Genomic DNA, 21,540 nt, shown 5'->3' on the forward strand with positions numbered 1-21,540 from the left:
CAATCACATGAGACGGAAATTCAGTACTGGGGAGCTGCACAACGCCACGTTTATCTTGGAGAAAATCAATGTACACACTCATCAGAAAAAAAGAATGGGCGACAGCAGGGAAAAGAGAGACCTGATGGGCAAATGGCCATATCCCTGTGGTTGGGATTAACTGTAGGAGGTGATTCCAAGGTCACAAAGGTAAACAGTGCTCCACTCCATCCTCCGGCTCCTGGAAGCCAAGTAGTAGGCCAGCAGGCAGGGAAGGGAGCTGAGAGAATCATTTATAGAGATCTGGGACCCCCGCCAGAAAACAGACGGGTGTCTGTTGCCCTGCACTTACCTGAGCAGGAAAGAGGGAACAGAGAGAGGAGGCAGGGAAGCAGCTGGTAGCACTTCTGTATGGCACAACATGGTCTCCTGGATGGTGCACAGCATGGAAGGCAGCTGAGCCCCAGCCCTGGCCGGTGCCCCACCCAGGAGGCTGGGACTAGTGGGGCCTGAGACCCTGCCTGATTCAGGGAACCTTTCAATGGGGAGGATGATGCCTGACCTGCAAACAACTCTAATGGGAGACCCTTGCTCCTGAAAGCCTGCCTCACAGACAGCATGGACACAGACAGTCATTCAGTGCCAGCCAGAGAGACACAGGGACCATCCACAGAGAGGCCCATCTAAACGCCAGGTAGGGAGAAGACACATTCATCGTTTCCTTCTTCCCCTCCCATCCCAACCTACCACAGCCTCCTACAGGGAGAGCACCCCACACCCCTCCACCTCTAGCACCTGAGACCACAAACCTGGCTGACAACAGGGTAGAGCAAGAGCTTTAAATTGGGTTTGGGATTGAAGCTTTATATTGGCTCAGACTCAAAATATCTGAAGGTGTCCAGAAAGTTATGCTATTTATCTAAGCAGTTAATAAGGGAGGGTGAGGGAGATATCACAATAACTGGTTGAAAGCATCGACAGAAGAAAAAACAAAAAATTTTCATTCTTATTTCCCACTGAGTTCAGACAACTCAATGTGTCAGATATAAAGAGGTTAGTTTGATTTAAATAAGGGAAAATCAGTGTAGGTTGGAGGTGCGTGGGTAGAGAGAGGGAGATCCCTGGAGAGGCAGAGATTGAAGATGTTCTGAGTTGAAGGTGATGATGGAAATAAATGACTTGCTTGTTAAAAGTAAGATATCTAGATGTCTAGCACAGGGAAAAATGCCATTAACAGAATCACCTTTACAAATAAATTAAACAAAGAAAATATCTAGTTGTCTTTTATTATATCCACTGTTGATGTGATTTGTCGGTTTAATGAATAATTTTTATGGGACAAACTAAAGTGATGATTCTTACCTAGAATGTTTTTTCTTTTTCTCTCCAGTTTTGATTCAATGATCTCTTGTGTTCTTGCAGATGAAGTTTGAGCAGAAAAATTTAGATAAACAGGGACATAACCAGCTGATTCTTGAATTTTATTTAGCAATCCCTTTGCAATCACAGACTTTAAATTAAAAAATAAGTTAATTGATTTCACATTCAATATAATCTCCTTCAATTGTCTATATCAGTAATAATTCAGTACAGTGTATAACAAATAGGATAAAAAGAGAAAGGTTAAAGCCAGATTGAAATGTCTACTTTTTTTCTTACTGGAGATTTCATTTTGTTACATTTATCAGAACCAAAGAAATATTCTAATCATCTCTATATCAGCAAAAAGTTTTATTTTAGTTTCATATCCAAGTCCATCTTATGTACTCTCCAAGCCAATTTGATAGCAAGAGTCACAGAAAGATCTAAATTTCTTTTAGAAATAATTTATAGGGAAAACAGTGAATCCCTGTTATGTGGACTCCTCCAAAACCAAGAGGCCCAAACAATTGGTATTTCCTCCTTTATTCTACTTTTTCTCAAAACATTTAACTGATACCATTTCTGTGTCAGGTACAAGAAAATAGGCAGGAGTGGACAGGCTGATTTTTATGAACAATCTTTTGTGGACGAAAACCTCTCTGTCCAATTCCCATCCAACCAGTGCAGCGGAAGTCCCAGAAATACCAAGGGATACAACATAAAAGCCTCTAAACACAAACATTGGTCTACAGGATCCTCTGGTTTATATAGTATCAATCTTAAGCATTTATTCAGAAACTGGCAAACTTTGGAGTAATTTCCAGGGACAATATAGATTGATCATAGCTACATTCTGCCTGAGAAACTGATAAAAATTAAAAAAAATTCCTCTGAGAAATAATGTATTATTCTGGTGCTGACAGTTCTAAGTCCACCATGCCCTCATTTGGGAACAGAACTTCATGTGTGATATAGGTTTCCTACCTTGCCAACTCCAGTTATTCCAGTAAACAACACCGAATGCTTGACTGCTAGTAGTTTTTCCATTAGATACCCATAGCGCACTGTGTCAGTTGTGGGGACAAGCATTTCAAAAAATGGAACATCTTGGCTGTACTTGAAGGTAGGTATGATTCGTTCCCAGGGATCCAGCCGTTTTGTGTCAAAGTCCATGTGAATGCTCCACAGATCACCAGAACTGGGAAGCTAAAGTATAAAATTAAATACCACTTCCAATAAGCAATAGGCAAGATTGACACATGGCAATAGATATATTCACACAGAAACAAAGGCAGTCAAAGAACACAAATATATTTGGATTTCTTTTTTCTTTGCAGAAAAGTAGTTGTCTAGGTATCTGAGACTAATTATTTAAACACAATCATGCAATACAATGCATGAAGAAAATATGATATATTGATCATATTAAAACCTCATATCAGAAATGTAAAGCACTTTTAATTCAACATGCAAAGACTCACGTCATGCCAAATACTGTGCTTGGTGCTTGGACAAGTGCTGAATGGGACCCAGCCTCTGTCTTTAATGACCTGGTAATCCAAGTGGGGGACATAAGCATTTCAGCTAATACCTATGGGGAAATAAGTGCTCTAAGGGAGTTTGTTACAGTCACATGGGAAGGATGGCTCATTTCTACTTGTAGGGGAGTTTTGGTGGTTGGCTGGAGAGTCCAGGCTTCCAGGGGTGGTGATGCTATAGCTCAGACTTGAAGAACAAGCTGGAGTCAGATGGGCAAAAAAGGAATGGGATAGGGATGGGGACTAAGGGGTCAAAGCCCAGGCCAAAAAGACAGGATTGGAAAGCTGAAGCCATGGAAAGTGCTGTGCTTGCTGGGAACCATGTGCACCCTGCATATGATGAGAGACCAGGCTGGGAATATAGACAAAGGCCAGGTTATGAAAAGCTTCACTTATTAAAGTAAAGAGCTTAGAGTAAGGGTTCAGCAAGGGATTCTAAGTAGGTGAGTGACATGATCAGACTGAATTTCAGAAGGCTCATTCTGGCAGCTATATAGCACAGTGGTGTTTCAAGCTCATTTGATAGTGACTCTTAGTAAGAAATTCATTTTACATGGTGACCCAGTATGTACATATATATGTATATCTACAAACAAGTATAACATTTATCACTACTATATGCAATTCACTGTTTTTATTTTATTCTATTTTTAAAAACTCTTAAGGTATAACATAACATCTTTTGTCAGATTTTAAGAGTCTAGTTCAAAGAGTTTTTATATAGGTAACCATCCCTGGGTCAGGATACAGAACACGTCCAGCACCTCAGAAGGCTTCTTTTTCCACTTCCTCATCAATACCAGCCACATCTGCATCTTCCTCTGAGGTAATCACTAGTCTGCTTTTCTGTCCTATTTGTCTATCTTTTGCAAATCCCACCCTCTCTTAATTATTTTTGCCTTATTATCTTGAATTCTTAAAGTCATGTAGTTTGAGTCCTTCACATTTGTTTTCCTTCTTTAAGATTATCTTGATTATTATAGGTCTTTTATATTTTTATATAAATTTTTGAATGTGATTGTCAGTTTACATAAAAAGTCTGCTGGGGTTTGGGATTGGAATTGCCTTTAATCTTTAGAATATAGTGGGGAGGACTGACATCTTAATAATATTGAGTATTATAATCTATGTACATAGTGTATCTCTCCATTTATCTAGATCTTTAAAAATTTATTTCAGCAATATTTTATAGTTTTCAGTGCAGAGGTCTTTATATCTTTCATTAGATTTATTCCTAAGTAGTTGATATTTTGTTGCTATTGTAAATAGTATTGTTTTCAAATTTCATTTGTTAACTTTTTGTAGATCTTGTATCTAATGGTGTTGCTATTTTATTCATTAATTCTAATCATTTGTTTGTATATTTTTTTAGGATTTTCTACATATTAAATCATATTTCCTACAAATATTAATAGTTTCACTTCTTCCTTTTAAAGTTATATGTTTTATTTCTTTTTCTTGACTTACTGCACTGTCTAGGATCTCCAATATAGTGTTGACTAAAAGTTGTGATAGTGGCTATTTCCTTTTTATAAACTGAGTTGTGACCCTTTCACTCAATTTTGTGACCAACTAATAGATTGCGACCTGTAATTTTAAAAAGACTAGTAGAGAGAGTGAGTTAGATAGGACTAGAACAAAGACAAGGGAATAATAAATAGTCTATTTTAATAGCACAGAAAAGAAATGATAAGAACCCCAGTTATCCAGAGGCAGTGAGGTTGAAGAGAAGAGGACATATTTTAAAAAATGTTTAGGAGATAAAATTTATTGAACTTAGTGTTTCATTGGCTATAGGGAGGTGAGTACAGAAGGAAGCATCTATAATGCTTCCTAAGTTCTGAGTAGTACTGCAGGGCTGTAAGGCCATTAACTGGACAAAGAATACAAATTGAATAGCTCATTCATTGGGACTTGCAGACAGAAAGAGGAAACCAACTTTGCATCTGGACTCTTTCCTGCTGCCCGGATGGCATAATGATTGCCAGGACAGGGGCTTACACTGTCCTGCTATTAATAAATATGCTCTGGTCACAATATATCAGTGGCTACTTATTACCCAAGGAGAAGAGCTAAAGTCTTTATAAGGGCATATAAGGCCCTACATATTCTGTTCCCTGCTGCCTCTCTAACCTCATCTCTTACCACACTCCCACTTGGTCATTCTACTCTGACCTTACTAGCCTCCTTGCTGTTTCTCAAAATTGCCCAGTATCTTATTGAGTAACAGCCTTTGTACTTTCTTTTCCTTTTGACTGGAATGCTTTGCCCTAAATAGTCACTAGCTCTTTGACTTTCTTCAAGACCCTGTAAAAATATAACTTTATTAGCAAAGCTTTCCTGACTACCATACATAAAATATTAATAGTTCCTCACTGCCCCCAGGCACTCCCTATCATCTTTACTCTGCCTTATTTTTCTCCATAGCACTTACAACCACCTGATATATGCATATGTGTTTGCCTATTCTTGACTGCCCTCATTGCAATGTAAGCTTTATGAAGCTAGGGACTTTGGTTACTTGCTTTAGCCCCAATGTCCAGAATGGTGCCTCCCATGGGATAGGCTTTCAATAAATATTTGTTGAATTGAATGCTAAATACTTGCTTTTGGCCATCTCCTGCTGCCCTTTGATGGTCCCAGATTACTCCCCTTGAGCTAGTGGGGTATGTGTGTCTGTCTTAAACTCCCAGCTGTCCTCAGTTTGATGCAATCATTTTGAGGATCCAGCAGGGTTTCACATCTGCTAGATCTTAATCCATTGGTCTCAGAATTTTAGGGAATCCTTATCTCTCTTTCGGTAACTTTTAATTTTGGTATATTTTTGAACACTTATAGAAAAATTAAAAGACTAGTACAAATAACTCTCATATATCTTTTATCTAGGTTAACTGTCCACATTTTGCCCTACTTGCTTTTTTTTTCCTTTTTAGAGACAGGATCTTGCTCTGTTATTGAGGCTGGAGTGCAGTGGTGTGATCATATAGCTCAAAGTAACCTCAAACTCGCGGGCTCAGGTGATCCACTTGCCTCAGCCTTCTGAGTAGCTAGTACTACAGGTGTGCACCACCATGCCCAGCTAATTGTTTTACATGTTTTGTAGAGACAAGGTCTCACTATGTTGCCCAGGCTGGTCTAAAACTCCTGGCTTCAGCAATTCTCCCACAGTGGCTTCCCAAAATGCTGGGATTACAGGCATGAGCCACCATGCCTGATCCCTATTTGCTTTATTATTACCTTTCTCTCACTCTGTGAGAGTCAGTTGTACATAAGATTCCACTTTACCCTAAATAGTTGAGTGTGTATGTTCCAAGAACAAGAATATTTTCTTATATAACTACAGTTATATAACAATCAAAATCAGGAAATTGAACACTGACATATTACTATGTAGTTTACATTCTATATTCAAATATTGCAAATTTTTCCAATAAAGTAATTTATAGCTATATTTTTCCAAGTCTAGGATCCATTACAGGATCATGAATTGCATTTAATTGTCTCTCTTCAGTCTCTTTTCATCCAGAAAAGTTCCTCAACTTTCTTTGTGTTTCATGACATAGACATATTTAGAGAATGTAATAAACTATAGGCTCTTTAACATTCCTTCTAACTCTGAGATTATAGAATATAGTCCAGTTTATTTTATAAAATACTCCTCAGTTTGGGTATCAAGGTATATCCTCATGATTAGATTCAGGTTATGCATTTTCAAAAGAAATAACATAGAAAGAAGGTTCCATCCTTCACAGTGCCCTGCATCAGGAGGCAGGCACAGGGTTGTCTTGATATTAATGAGGTGAATTGATCATGTAGTAAAGGTGCTTTCTGTAAGGTTTCCCTATTAAGGACACTATTTTTCTTTATGAAGTTATTATTTGGTTCTTACCCTGGCATCAGGATTATCATCAAATTGTGTTCTAACAAATGTATCAAAAGAATCCCAGTAGTTTTCAGTTAAATTTCCACCCAAAGACCATAAGTAACAGAATACAAAAGTCTGACATAGTACAGTGTTCAGTTTTGATTGCTCCTGAAAGAATAAAGAGAAACAGATTTAATATTTTATATGTAAACATAAGAAGAATCCTAAATTGCAAAATCTAAAAACATTTTTCTTTCATTTAGATGCACACATTTTTAAATGGGCACAGTGCGTATTTCCTACACTTCATTCAGTGTTTCACAGAGTGGTGTTTTCTTATAGTTTTACATAATGGAACACTAAAGAGAAAATGAATGGCAAGGCATATTGAAGAAAAAAAAAGCCCAAGGCTGTCTTTCAACTGATTACTATAACTTTGTTTAAGCCTGTATGAAGGTCTTTAAGCAGACTGAGAATATGTTGTACTGGGAATATGTTGTAGACTACAGGGAAATTCAAAATTGAGTAGAGGAATAAACTATAGTCTCTCTAACAATTCCTTCTAACTCTGAGATTCTGGAGTTAGAATCTAATCTAATCATAGTCATTAGTCCCCTGAAGAATTAACTTGAATATAAAATGATCATATTTTAGAAAATTTGGGATTGCTTAGTCTCAAAAAATCTATATAATAATCTCATTTTTCAAGCTCATAGCAATAACGAAACCCTCCATACCACTGTCAAGTTAACTCCCTCTTTCCCAAGTATCAAGGACTCTAACAAGCAACAAAGTGTAGTAACTTTGCTGATGTCCACTTGTGGAATTGCTTGGCCACACTTTTTATTGATAAAATTTAAACCTTCATCAATATAACGTTGGAAAAGATTCAATATATATTCTTGGGTTTCCTCAGTGAGCTGAAAATGAAACAAACAAATAATATTTTATCAGGATCAGATGAAATATTTAATTAAGTTTAGAAACAGGTTGGTTAAAATCTGTATATCTCAATATATACCAAAAAGTATATGCATCACAAAATATTCAACAAATTAAATTTTAAGGAAACTTTCCATGACTGGGAAGGGACACTTGGGGGAGACTATAGGTAATTGTTAATGTTCTACTTCTTGGTTTTGTAATGAGTACAGAGGTGTTATTTTAATAATTATTTCTTAAACTGCCAATAAATATGTCATGCACTCTTCTATATTGATGATCTTTTACAATTATGAGCAACAAAAAAGAAGAAACACAGAAGACATTTTTATATCTACATAAGGCAGAAGAGATAATTTCCAAAGATGTAAATATGAATTCAGCCCCTCTCACCACTCCTGTTCAACTTCATACTGGAAGTCCTAGCTAACGCGATAGGACAATGAGAAGAAATAAAAGGTATATAGATCAGGAAGGAAGAAGTAAAACTGTCTTGTTCACAAATAACATGTAGAAAATACCCCCAAATTGACAAAAGAAAACAAAACAGAACAAAACAAAACAAAACTGGAACTAATAAGTGGTTATACCAAGTTTGCAGGATACAAGGTAAATATATAGAAATAAATTGCTTTTTTATATACTAGCAATTAGCAATTGGAATTTAAAATTAAAAATACAACATAATTTACATTAGCACCAAAAATAAAATAATTATAATTCTAACAAATATATATTAGATTTATATAAAGAAAACGACAATACTCTGATGAAAGAAACCAAAGAAGACCTAAATAAATAGAGAAATACACCATGTTCATGGCCAAGAAGACTAAATATTGTTAAGATGTCAGTTCCTTTAGTTTCATCTACAAATTCAACACAATCTCAATCAAAATCCCAGCAAGCTACTTTGTGGATTAATGGATAAATTGATTCTAAAGTTTATAGGGAAAGGTAAAGGACCCAGACTAGCCAACACTACATTGAAGAAAAAGAACAAAGTAGGAGGACTGACATTATCCAACTTCAAGACTTACTACAAAGCTACAGTAATCAAGACAGTGTGATATTGATGAAAGAACAGACAAATAGATCAATAGAACAGAATAGAGAGCTCAGAAACAGACCTACATAAATATAGTCGACTGATTTTAGTCAGTCCAATGGAGAAAAGATGGTCTTTTCAACAAATGGTGCTGGAAAAACTGGATATCCACATGCAAAAAAAAAAAAAATTAATCTAGACACTGACCTTATACCCGTCACAAAAATTAACTCAAAATGGGTCATAGACCTAAATTTAAAACACAAAATGTAAAACATTTAGAAGATAACATATGAGAACATCTAGAAGACTTTAGGCTTGGCAGCGACTTTTTAGATATGACACTGAAGGCACTATCTATGAAGGAAAGAATTGATAAGCTGAATTGAATTACAATTACTAACTTCTTCCCTGTGAAAGACATTGTTAAGAGAATAAAAGGTAAAATATTTGTATAATCTAAAGAGAAATCAGAGTATTGTTAAGAGAATAAAATGGCAAGTCATAGACTGGGAGAAGATATTTGCAAAAGGCATAATCTGATAAAGGACTTGTATCCAAAATATACAAAGAACTCTTAAAACTTAACAATAAGAAAACAAACAACCCATTTAAAAAACAGGCCTAAGACCTTCCTTAACAGACACCCCACCAAAGAAGATATACAGATGGCAAACCAGCATATGAAAAGATGCCCAAACCATGTATTATTAGGGAATTGCAAATTAAAACAAGATACTACTATATGTCTATTAAAACGGATAAAATTCAAACCACTGACAATGGCAAATGCTGGAAGGGATGTGAGCAACAGGAAATAGAACTCTCCTTAATTGTTGGTGGGAATACAAAATGGTATAGCCACATTGGAAGACAATCTGACAGGTTCTTACAAAGCTAAACATATACTATGTGATCCAGCAACCAATCTCCTAGGTATTTACCCAAATAAGTTGAAAACTATGTCTACATACAAACCTGCACACTAATGCTTATAATAGCAACTTTATTCATAATTGCCAAAACTTAGAAGCAACCAAGATGTCTTTCAGTAGGCGAATGGATACATGAACTGTGGTACATCCATACAGTGGAATATTATTCAATGCTAGAAAGAAATGAACTCTCATTTTTCAAGCCTCAGAAAGACTGAAGGTACCTTAAATGCATATTGTTAAGTGAAAAAAAGCTAGTCTGAAAAGGCTATTTACTTTATGATTCCAACCGTATGACATTCTGGAAAAGGCAAAACAACAGGGACAGTAAAGAGATCAATGGTTGCCAAGGGTAAGGGGAGGGGCGAAGGGATGAATAGGTGGAGCTTAGAGGATTTTTAGAGCAGTGAAACTATTCTGCATGATACTATAATAGTGGAAACATGACATTATGCATTTTCAAAACCCATACATTGTATAACACAAAGAGGGAACTCTAATGTAAACTATGGACTTTAATGTATTGATATTAGTTCACCAATTTTAACAAATGTACCACATCTATGCAATTAATAATAGGAGAAACTGTGTTTGGGGGAGAGGGAATACATGGGTACTCTCATTTCTGTTTACTTTTTCTGCAAACCTAAAACTGTTCTAAGTATAATAAAATCTGTTAATTTAGAAAAGAAGCAACTTCAAGAAGGTTTAAAATATTAAGGTAGCCCATTATAAATTCTCAATTCTGAGAATTACAGTCTTTACTAAGGTACTCTGAGACTAGACTACAATATTCATAAAATGTTTATGCCTAAAAATGAGGAAAACAATAGTTTTCTGATTCATTTTTGGAAAGGGAGAGGCAGAGAAGAAGATGGCTTCCTTGGAGTGGAGGATGGGATGGGGGCGGGGAACATCTTGAAGGACGACTTGTTAGGCTAACGTAAAGAGAAACGTCCTATTTTAGAATGGAAGGGGTACAGAGAATAGTATGAAATGGAGTTGTTCTGAATAATAATGTATAAGCTTTCCTTCACTTTGGGTGGAATTGTACCTCTAAGGTTAGAATGTGTCTTGCGTCTTGAACCTACAATTACTGATTTTCTTTTCTCTTTCACTCTCAGAAGTGTTAGGGGCTCCTGAAATCTAAAAACAAGGCAGTTAGTGTCTGGATTTAAATTGTTTTTCTTCATTGCGATTCCCTCTCATTACTCCTAAGCCTTCTGTAAAGTCTTCTTCAGTGCCTTGGGCTGTTCTAGCTGTGTTTTTAGGGATTCAAGGAAGTGTCTATATTTGAGAGGAGCCAGTCTGGGGAGAAGCCAGACACAGCAGGCAGGAGGAAAAGTGAGCAGACAGGCTATCAGGAGAGGTAACACATAATGAGAACAGATTTAGGGAGCATATAAACATTCCCAGAGGGCTCCAAGAATTTTTAGGGAGGAGGACTAGGTAAAATGATGGAATTCCCACATAAGCACAAGGAGGCCTTATCCTATTGCTATTTGTGCATTTGAGGGCAACGTGAGCCTGACAGATGGAGATATCAAGGAATATCTGGTTGCACTTACTTTTTTAGAAATTCCATTCATCCAAGTTTTAACATAGGGCATCCATTTCAGTTCTTCAGGATCCACAAACACCATTCCACATCGACTGACTGTAGCAGGGGAGGCCACCTTCAGATCTTGCACCTAAAGTTGCAGAAAGTTGAACAGGAAACAGTAATATGATACTTCCTTATTCCTCCAACTTCACTATTCACACTTTTAAAATGATTCATACTTTTCAAGTTTAAGTTAATACTGAATGGCTTTATGTAGAAGAGAGGGGGAGAGCAGTAAGTAATTAGAAATGGAGAAGGAAAGTTAAGTGATGCATAAAGTGAAAAAAAATGCCAATGAGTACAGAAGGATTCTGTCAAATCCTATGGACAGAAATGTGATTTTTTTTTCTTTTCTTCTCTTTGCTTTTTTCTTCTTTCCTTTTCTTTGTTGTATCTGAATCCCCAGCCTACTACTTAGCATATCATAGAAATTCAATCAGTATTTGACTAATGAATGGAACAGGAGTGGTATCCCCCATAATGCTTTATAGCTGTATTTGGTCCACATTCCTTTTCTGACCCCTCATCAAATATTCACACCACAATGGGATAATTTATTCGTATTAAATATAACTTTTGTTTTTTACTTAGAAAGCATTTCAAATTATGTAGTCACACACACACACACACACACACACACACACACACACACCTCTCTCTAAGGGAAAGCAAGTACTGGGGAAGCCAGAATTTATTGCATTTCCTGTTTATAGAGACAAGAACATTTGAGAGACTTTGATTGTAAGGATTAATAATCTATTACAAAAGGATAATTTAATAAATATTTAGTAAGTAGACAAAACACCATGGTAGGCATTACAGATAGTAAATGATACATCAGCACGAGAAAAAAATTTAATGATGGTATGGCAATCTGAAAAATTATTTCACTCCACAGTGAGGGATATACTTACCTCAAAAAGCATGTGAATTTGATGTGTGAGTTTAATCCTCTCACTGTTAGCCAGGCAAAGCATTTTGTTATCATCCAACACTGTATTCATATTCTCAATCCAAAGAGCATCCACTGGCCCATCACTGATGATCCATTTATGGTCTTCTGAAGTATCATTCACAGCTGCTCGGACACTTAGTGCCATCAAACCATCTTTCCATTCCAAGGTTATGTTATTAACTTCACCATATAACTCACCCATTGTAATTGATTTAGGATTGAGAACATACGTTTTAACTGCTTGGTAAAAGGGATTGTCTATACCAAGTTTTTGTAAATTCCCTAAAGTTTCTGCTAGTATTCGGTAAACTGTGGTCTTGCCACCTCCTGTTGGCCCGACTAACATAACACCATGCCTTACTAGCATAGTCTCATAGAACTGTATCACTTTTCTAACCATACATATCTCAGGCTGAAGATTTTGTCCATTCATAACATCCACAATTGTTGACTGCAAAATGCCATAATCATGTTCTGGAATTTGGACTCCAGGAAAAAGGTCAGATATGATTCCACTGATGAAACAAAAATAAAATCAATTAGTAACCATTGGTCATTGATATTTTACCATATTAGTTACAATTAACTGATTAGGTATTATGAGTCGTATTTTTTCTCATTGATCTCATTTTCTTCTGAACATGTACAGCATTAGTCTGTCCTATGTGCTATACGTGAATGTATCATTTCTCTGATACTTTGTGTGATTTTGTTTCCTGCACAGTAGACCAATGTTCTTAAGCATATTAGAAACTTCTTGGGAGTAAGAAATATCTCTTATGTTTCTGTATTGCCCACAGTACATGGCATAGTACCAAGTATATAGAAGGTGATGAATTTATATTTATTTTAAAAATTATATTTATATCTCAACTTTTCCTAAAAGCACTTACATATACTTATTACCTGTATGTGGATATTCAGAAAAACAAGATGGAAATATAAATAGAAATTAGTAGGAGGCAAAAAGGGAAGTAAGGGAAAAGTTGACTGTTTTTGTAGGAAACAGTTAATACGGGATGTTTCCATGGGAAAAAAGACGCTAAATCCTTACCTTGCATTATACGCACAAATACATTTGAGATACAGTAAAGACCTTGCATAAAATGGCAAAAGCATTAGATGAAAGTATAAGAGATGAATTTTGCAACATTGTGGTAAGGAGGTCTTTCTAAGAAAGACAGGAAATCTACAACTGTAAAAAAAAATGTTGATGGGTGAAAAAATAAAAACAAACAGGCAAAACCCAATCTTCTGTGAAATAAAAGGGTTTATGCGTAAACTTAAAGGATGAATGAGAGACTTAGAGAAATACTTCCAATGTTTATATCAGATAAAGGTTATGAGTTCCTATAAATCAATAAGTAAAAGAATACAATAGGAACGTACTCTAAGAAGAATAAATATGCATGGTTAAGAGCACAGGAAATGATGCTCAAGGACACTAATCATTAAATAAATGCAAATTAAAATAAGCTACTACATTTGGTCTCTCTTTAAAACATTTAAGGGGAAATAGGCACCCTTATAAAACCATTTATATAAATGTAAAAGGATAAAACATCTTTGGAGGACAACTTGATAGACTATTTAAATCAAACATGTGCAAATACTATGACCCAGGAAACTTGCTTCCAGGAATCTTCCTCGTAGAAATATCATAAGTGTGCAAAGACATATGTATAGAAATGTCCATCATTGGAATAGAAAATAACTGGGAGAAAACTGTATGTTCATATATAGGACCTTTCACATCAAAGTAGTTCTATAGGTTTACTATGTCTCTAAGTATCAACTGCAGCAATCTAGCAGCAGTAAAAAAGTTAGATTCATGCATATATACTAGCATGAAAAAAGATGCTCATGATATATTACTAATTTCACACATTGACTGCCACACTAGAAAAAAATTTTTTTCCCGTGGGGCCATGGTGTTTTATTATGAAAACAGAATAAAACTTCGAAAACAAAATGATTCTTTCTAATTAAATGAAAAATTTGTTATTTTTTATTGTTTTCTGCACGTGAGTTACATGCAACTTGAAGAATAGTTCTTGCACCTCCCAAGGTGAAGAGACCTGTGAGTTACATATGCTTCATGAGGCCCTGGGCTCAAAACTAGCATCAGTTAAATGCAACTCACATGGCAGTTAATGTGTTAAAAAGTAACAGCTGTAAAAAAGAAATGTATTAAAGACAATATAAAAAAGTATCAACCAACTTGTCTTTCCAGGAAGATGGAGTAGACTTACCTTTCCCTATTCCTCCCATTAAGTGCAACTAAAGCCCCCATATATTATGTGTAAAACGAATATAAAAAGATTCTTATATTTGGTGGAGAGAAGGCAGGCTAGTTAGGTACCCTAAGACCCAAGCAGTGACATGGTGGCAAGTCCCTGGTTTCTTTTTGCCTTTTACATCCTGGAAATCCTGAAATTCTAATGGGCACAGAAATAAAAGAAAAGAAAAGAAAGGAAAAGCCCCATCAAAAACTTACTCTCTCTAGCCAAAGGAACTGGAAAGGGGCAGTCTAGCAAGACAGGAAACTTTTAGGCAATAACTTCTCCACTCCAACAAAACATCATAGAAAAAAACTGTGGTCTTTACTCCCACCCAGACCAGCAGAGGCAAAGTGGAGAGCCTAGACTTCCACCCTAGCCGGGTTGTAATGAGTCTCCCCAACTGCCTCTCCTCATTTCCTCATGGTGTCAGAGAAGGCCAAGTAGAGATCCAGGACTTTCATTGTCACTGGGGGGTAATGATGCCCCTATGGTGTTAGTGGAGACCATATGGGAAGCCTGGACTTCCAACCCCCACTCAGGAGTAATGAGAGACCCCTCCCTCTCTCTGATGGGGTGCTGTCAGAGGAGGCCGAGTAGAGAGCCAGGACTTTTATCATTGCCCAGTGGTCATAAGGCTGCCTTCCCCTGTGGTATCAGTGGAGGTCACAGGGGGAGCAGTAATGAGCTGTTCTCAGCCTCCTATCCAGGATGCTATCAGTGGAGGACTAGTTGGGATCTGGAGCTCCCACTCCTACGCAGCAGTAATGAGGTGTCCCTCTCTGCCCCCATCAAGTGTCAATGGAGGGCAATTAGGGAACCTGGAATTCTATCCCCACCTGACAGTAAAAATGTTGCATTCCTAACTTCTCCTGTTCGTGTGGCATCAGAAGAAGCCAGCTAAAACAAGTTTAAATGAGATCCAGAATCTTATAACATAAAATTCAAAATAAGGTTTCAATAAAAAATCATTCATCATATCAAAAACCAGGATGATCTCAAACTGAATGAAAAGACAATCAATGGATGCCAACACTGAGAAAACATGTTAAAATTATCTGAAAAATGTTTTAGAACAGCCATTACAAAGAGCCATTACAAACACACTAGAAACAAAAGAAAAAAAAGAAAGTCTTAGCCAAAAAAGAAAAAAGAAAAAAAAAAAAGAATACATAAAGCACCAAATGAAAATTTTAGAATTGAAAAATACAATAGCAATAACAACAACAACAACAACAAAATCAACAGATGGACTCAGCAGTAGAATGGAAGGGATAGAGAAAAGAACTGGTAAACCGGAAAACAGAAAAATACAATTTCCTCAGTTTGAACAAGAAAGAGAAATTTGTCTGAAAAAAGAAATGAGCAGACCCCCAGGGATCTGTGGAACTATAACAAAAGATCTAATATTTGTGCCATTGGAGTCTCAGATGGTGAGAAAAGATGAAAGGGCTGAAAAAGTACTCAAGGAAATAATGGCTGAAAACTTCACAAATTTGCCAAAAGGCATGGAGCTACAGATTTAAGAAGATGAGAATATCCGAAGCAGGATAAATTCAAAGAAATCTATGTGAAGATACAACACAGTCAAACTGCTAAAAACTGGAGACAAAGAAAAAATCTTAAAAGTAGCTAGAAAAAAATCGACACTTCCCCTATAGGGAAAAAAAACGCATAAAATGACAGCAGAGTTCTCAAGAGGGACCGTAGAGGCTGGTAGAAGTGGTGCGATGGTGTTCAAGTGCTGAGGGAACCGTCATCTCAGAATCCTATACCCAGTGAAAATATTTCTTGGAAATGAAGGGAAATCAAGACATTCTCAGATAAAGGAAAACTCAGAAAAGTTGTTGTCAGCCGATCTACAGTGAAGAATGGCTAAAAGGACGTTCTCTAAAAGAAAGAAGATGATTAAAGGACACGTGGGGCATCAGAAAGGAAGAAAGAACATGACAAAGAATAATATGTGCTCCTATTATGAACACGGTATTACCATTCACTGAGAAATTTAATCATGTATCCATGTACCATCATGCCTCAGAGATATAGCGGGTTTGGTTCCAGAATACTGCAACAAAGCGAACATTGCAATAAAGTGAGCCTTATGAATTTTTCAATTTCCCAGTGCATATGAAAGTTACCTTTATGTATATGGTATCATTTAAGTGTGTAGTAGTATTTTGTCTAAAAATGTACATACTTAAAATGCATATAATGTACTATAATTAAAAAATACTTTGCTAAAATATGCTGAAGATCATCTGAGCCTTCAGCAAGTTGTGATCTTTTTGCTGGTGGAGGGTTTTGCCTCTGTATCGATGGCTGCTGACTGATCAGGGTGGTGGTTGCTGAAGGTTGGAGTGGCTGTGGCAGTTTCTTAAAACAAGACAAAGGTGAAGTTTATTGCATCAGTTGACTTTTCCTTTCACAAAAGATTTCTCTGTAGCATGCAATGCTGTTTGAAAACATTTTACCCACAGTAGAACTTCTTTCAGAATCGAAGTCAATCCTCTCAAAACCTGCCATTAATTAATTTTATATAATATTCTAAATTTTTTGTTGTCATGTCTACAATGTTCACAGCATCTTCACCAGGGGTAGATTCCATCTCAAGAAACCACTTCATTTGTTCATCCATGAGAAGCAACTCCTCATCTATTCAAGTTTTATCATGGGATTGCAGCAATTCAGTCACATCTTCAGGCTCCTCTTCTATTTCTCTTGCTATTTCCACCACATCTGCAGTTACTTCCTCCACTGAAGTCTAGGACCCTTCAAAGTCATCCATGAAGGTTGGAGTCAACTTCTTCCAAACTCCTGCTAATGTTGATATTTTGACCTCTTCCCATGAATTATGGATGTTCTTAATGGCAATTAGAATGATGAATACTTTCTGGAAGGCTTTTGATTCATTTTGCTCAGATCCATCAGAGGAATCTTTATCTACGGCAGCTATAGCCTTACACAATGTATTTCTTAAATAATAAGACTTGAAAGTCAAAATTACTCCTTGATCCATGGATGTTGTGTTAACAGGCATGAAAACAATATTAATCTTCTTGTACACCTCCATCAGAGCTCTTGGGTGACTAGGTGCATCGTTAATGAGCAGTAATATTTTGAAAGCATTTTTTTTTTTCTGAGCAGTAGGTTTCAATGGTGGGCTTAAAATATTTAATATTGCTATAACAATGCTATAAACAGATGCGCTATCATCTAGCACATGTTGTTCTTTTATAGAGCATTTTATAGAGCGCAGGCAGAGCACCTTTAGCATAATTCTTAAGGGCTCTGGGATTTTTGGAATGGTAAATGAGCATTGGCTTTAACTTAAAGTCACCAGCTGCCTTAGCCCTTAACAAGAGCCAGCCTGTGCTTTGAAACTTTAAAGCCAGGCATTGACTCCTCCTCTGTAGCTATGAAAGTCCTAGATGGCATCTTCTCCCAATATAAGTCCGTTTCATGAACATTGAAAATCTGTTGGTAAGTGTAGTCACCTTCATCAATCTTCATCTTGCTAGATCTTCCGGATAACTTGCTGCAGTTTCTACATCAGCACTTGCTACTTCACTTTGTACCTTATGGAGGTGGCTTCTTTTCTTCAGCTTCGTGTACCAACCTCTGCTAGTTTCTAACTTTCTTCTGTAGCTTCCTCACCTCTCCCAGCCTTCATAGAATTAAAGAGAGTTATGGTCTTTTCTGGATTAGGCTTTCGTTGTGGCTGATTTCATGTTTTATCCAGACCACTAAAACTTTCTCCATATCAGCAATAAGGCTGTTTTGCTTTCTTATCATTCATGTATTCACTGGAGTAGCACTTTTAGTTCCCTTCATGAACTTTTCCTTTTCATTAACGATTTGGCTGTTTGGCATAAGAGGCCTGGCTTTCAGCATATCTCAGCTTTCCACATGCCTTCCTCAGTAAGTTTAATCATTTCTAGGTTTTGGTTTAAAATAAGAGATGTGTGACTCTTCCTTTCACTCGAACACTTAGAGGCCATTGTAGGGTTATTAATTGGCCTTTTTTCAATATTGGTGTTTCTCAGGGAATAGGGAGGCCTGAGGAGAGGGAGAGAGATGGGAGAATGGCCAATTGGTGGAGCAGTCAGAACACATGCAACATTTATTAATTAAGTTTTCTGTGTTATATGAGTGTGGTTTGTGGAGCCCCAAAGGAATTACAACTGCAACATCAAAGATCATTGACCACAGATCACCATAACAGATATAATAATAAGAAAAAAGTTTGAAATATTGTGAGAATTAGTAAAATGTGACACAGGGACACAAAGTGAGCGCATGGTGTTGGAAAAATGACACCAATAGATTTGCTTGATAGCAGATCTGTAGAGGGTTGCTACAAACCTTCGATTTGTAAAAATTGGAATATTTGTGAGGTACAATAAAGTGAAATGCAACAAAACAAGCTATATCTGTAGATACCTCTACCCCCAAATTGGAAACACAGGCAATCACATGTGTAGAATCAAAACATACTAGAGCAGAAACCTCCTTGGGAACCAGTGCCAGGGTAGGAAAATGTAAACTGTAATTGATAAGTTACTGGAGTCTGGGTGTGGATATGTCTGAGAGTTAAACATTCCAGGGGGATCCAGTCATGGGGTGAGGGGAGCGGGGACACGTCTTTTGTGAGTTTTACTTCCAGGAGCCCAGTCAAGTTCTCGCAGTAAATATCTGAGAAAAATCCTCTTGTGCTTCTGGAAGGGGAAGGGAAAAGAAACCATTTTGAAATATGCCAGAGCAGTCTGTTCCCAATAAGAAGAAGCCAGGAGAAACTAGTTCATCACAGCCTAACCTGTTGGAGTTTCATTAGAGCTAACAGACCTGAGGGAAGGGAGATACCAACCCCAGGTAGCTCTACCCTTCCACGTGGTAGGAGGGAAATACCCAGCTCTAGCCCACTCAAGCCATCTTGAACCACCTAAGGTGGGGGAGAAAAAGCAGAAATGCCTGTGAACTTTGCAGTTCAAATGCATAGGCTCACTATGAGACTGAGTCATGATCATAGGACTACAGAACACTTTCTCTTCCCCCACACCTTACCCCACATTACTAAAGGCCTATTTATTTACCTTTGGCCCAGTTCCTTTTAACCAGTACATCATGCCCAGCTATCAAGGAAAAATTACAAGGCATACTAAAAGTCAAAAAACACAATTTGAAGAGAGAGCAAGCATCAGAACTGGACACGGCAGAGATGTTGGAATTATTGACAGGGAATTTAGAACAGCTGTGATTACTATGTCAAGGGCTCTAATGGATGAAATACACAGCATACAAAAACAGATGGGCAATGTAGGCAGAGATATGGAAGGTCTAAGAAAGAGCCACAAAGAAATGTCAGAGGGAAAAAAACAACAATACTGTGACAGAAATGAAGAACGCCTGTGATAGGCTTATTTGCAGACTGGACACAGCTGAGGAAAGTATCTCTGAGCTTGAGGAAATCTAAAAAAACTCCCCCAAAACTGAAACAAAAGGGATCAAAGACTGAAAAAAACAACATAATATCCTAAGAACTATGGGACATCTGCAAAAGGAGTAACATATGTGTAATGAAAATACCAGAGGAGAAGAAAGGGAGAAAGGAATAGAAGAAATATTTAAAACAATCATGACTGAGAATTTCCCCAAATTAATGTCACACACCAAACCCCAGATCCAGGAAACTCAGAGAACACTAAGGAGGAATAAATACCAAAAAAATCATACCTAGACATATCATTTTAAAACCACAGAAAATCAAAAATAAAACAAAATCACGAAAGAAGAGGAAAAGACCACTTTACCTACAGAAGAGCAAAGATAAGAATTATCTTCTCCTCAGAAACTATGCAAGCAAGAAGGGAGTGCAGTGAAATATTTAAAGTGTTGAGAGAATATGATGATGTCACTGCACTCTAGCCCAGGCACCAGAGCAAGACCCTGTCTCAAAAATGAATGAATGAATGAATAAATAAATAAAGTGTTGATAGGAGAAAACCACCAATCAAGAATTCTGTACCCTGTGAAATTATCCTTCAAAAGTGAAGGAGAAATAAAGACTTCTCAGACAAACAAAAATTGAAGAAATTTGTTGCCAGTAGTCCTGCCTTTATCACCCATGCATTCTTTCTCAGCAAAGTGGAGGAAATGCGTTCTGCCAAGAGAAGGGAGTAGACACGGGTTGTGGAAAACAGGTTGTGTGATAGAGGACAAGGGCAATGGGAATCCCCAGTGTGGTCACGAATGGACAATCCCGTGTGACAGACGTGCACCAGGAGAGATGGGTACCCAGTCCAGAGTAGAGCAGGAGGACAGAGAGCTCCAAGGAGACAAATTTGATAGAATATTTTGCATGATTAAAGTTTTTTTCAAAGGAGATTTACACTATGGTACAATTTGGAGATGAGTTAGTGATAGATTTATTTAAAAAGTAGGCAAAGGATTAAAAAGTAAAAAATACAAGACAATGAATCACTGCAGGGGAAATTAAAAAATAAAACTAGATAAATTAATAAAAAAGGAAACATGGCTCAGCAGGGGGTAATATTTATGTAGCTACGGTAAATTATGGAAACCCTGGCTGGCTATTTAGCTCAAGTTGTCCTGCAGTACGGCTAGACAGAGGGGATGGGTGGAGGGGAAGAAGTGCCCGTGGGTATCCTCATCTCTCATTTAGTAACTTAATATCTAAACCTGAAAAATCAAGAAATGACATAAACGTGGTGCTAAGAAGTTTGGAGAGGAATAGCAAAATAAATAAATAAAAGAGTTGAAAAATGATTGCCTTTGGGAAGTGGAAGTTGGTAAAGGGCAGGGAACTGTTGTTTCCATGAGGCTAATTTATGAAACTATTTTATTTTTAAAACTATGTACATGTATACCTTAGAGACACATAAAATTAAATAATCAATGAAGAAATGGATCAGAGCAATCACATTTCTGTTAAGCCCCCAGGCTGATTTTTTTTGGATCAGAAATTTCTCTTTGGTCAGGAACCTGTAAGCAAACGCTAATTTGTAAAGCACACAGCC

At 37.0% G+C, this 21,540-nt stretch overlaps 1 protein-coding gene across 1 annotated transcript in view; it reads right to left on the reverse strand.

Moving 5' to 3' along the window:
- The window catches only part of DNAH6 (dynein, axonemal, heavy chain 6), a 318,529-nt gene that overhangs the window by 132,988 nt on the left and 164,001 nt on the right, over positions 1–21,540 (reverse strand). Inside the window, exons 33-38 of the mRNA XM_012644194.1 lie at positions 12,187–12,742; positions 11,238–11,360; positions 7,482–7,664; positions 6,769–6,912; positions 2,326–2,547; positions 1,342–1,489 (exon numbers count right to left, since the gene is read on the reverse strand). Of these exons, the coding sequence (XP_012499648.1) occupies positions 1,342–1,489; positions 2,326–2,547; positions 6,769–6,912; positions 7,482–7,664; positions 11,238–11,360; positions 12,187–12,742 (1,376 nt within the window). The remainder of the gene's footprint in view (positions 1–1,341; positions 1,490–2,325; positions 2,548–6,768; positions 6,913–7,481; positions 7,665–11,237; positions 11,361–12,186; positions 12,743–21,540) is intronic.

Source organism: Propithecus coquereli, unplaced genomic scaffold, assembly GCF_000956105.1.
Source record: "Propithecus coquereli isolate 6110/MARCELLA unplaced genomic scaffold, Pcoq_1.0 Scaffold208, whole genome shotgun sequence".
Classification (NCBI taxonomy): domain Eukaryota; kingdom Metazoa; phylum Chordata; class Mammalia; order Primates; family Indriidae; genus Propithecus; species Propithecus coquereli.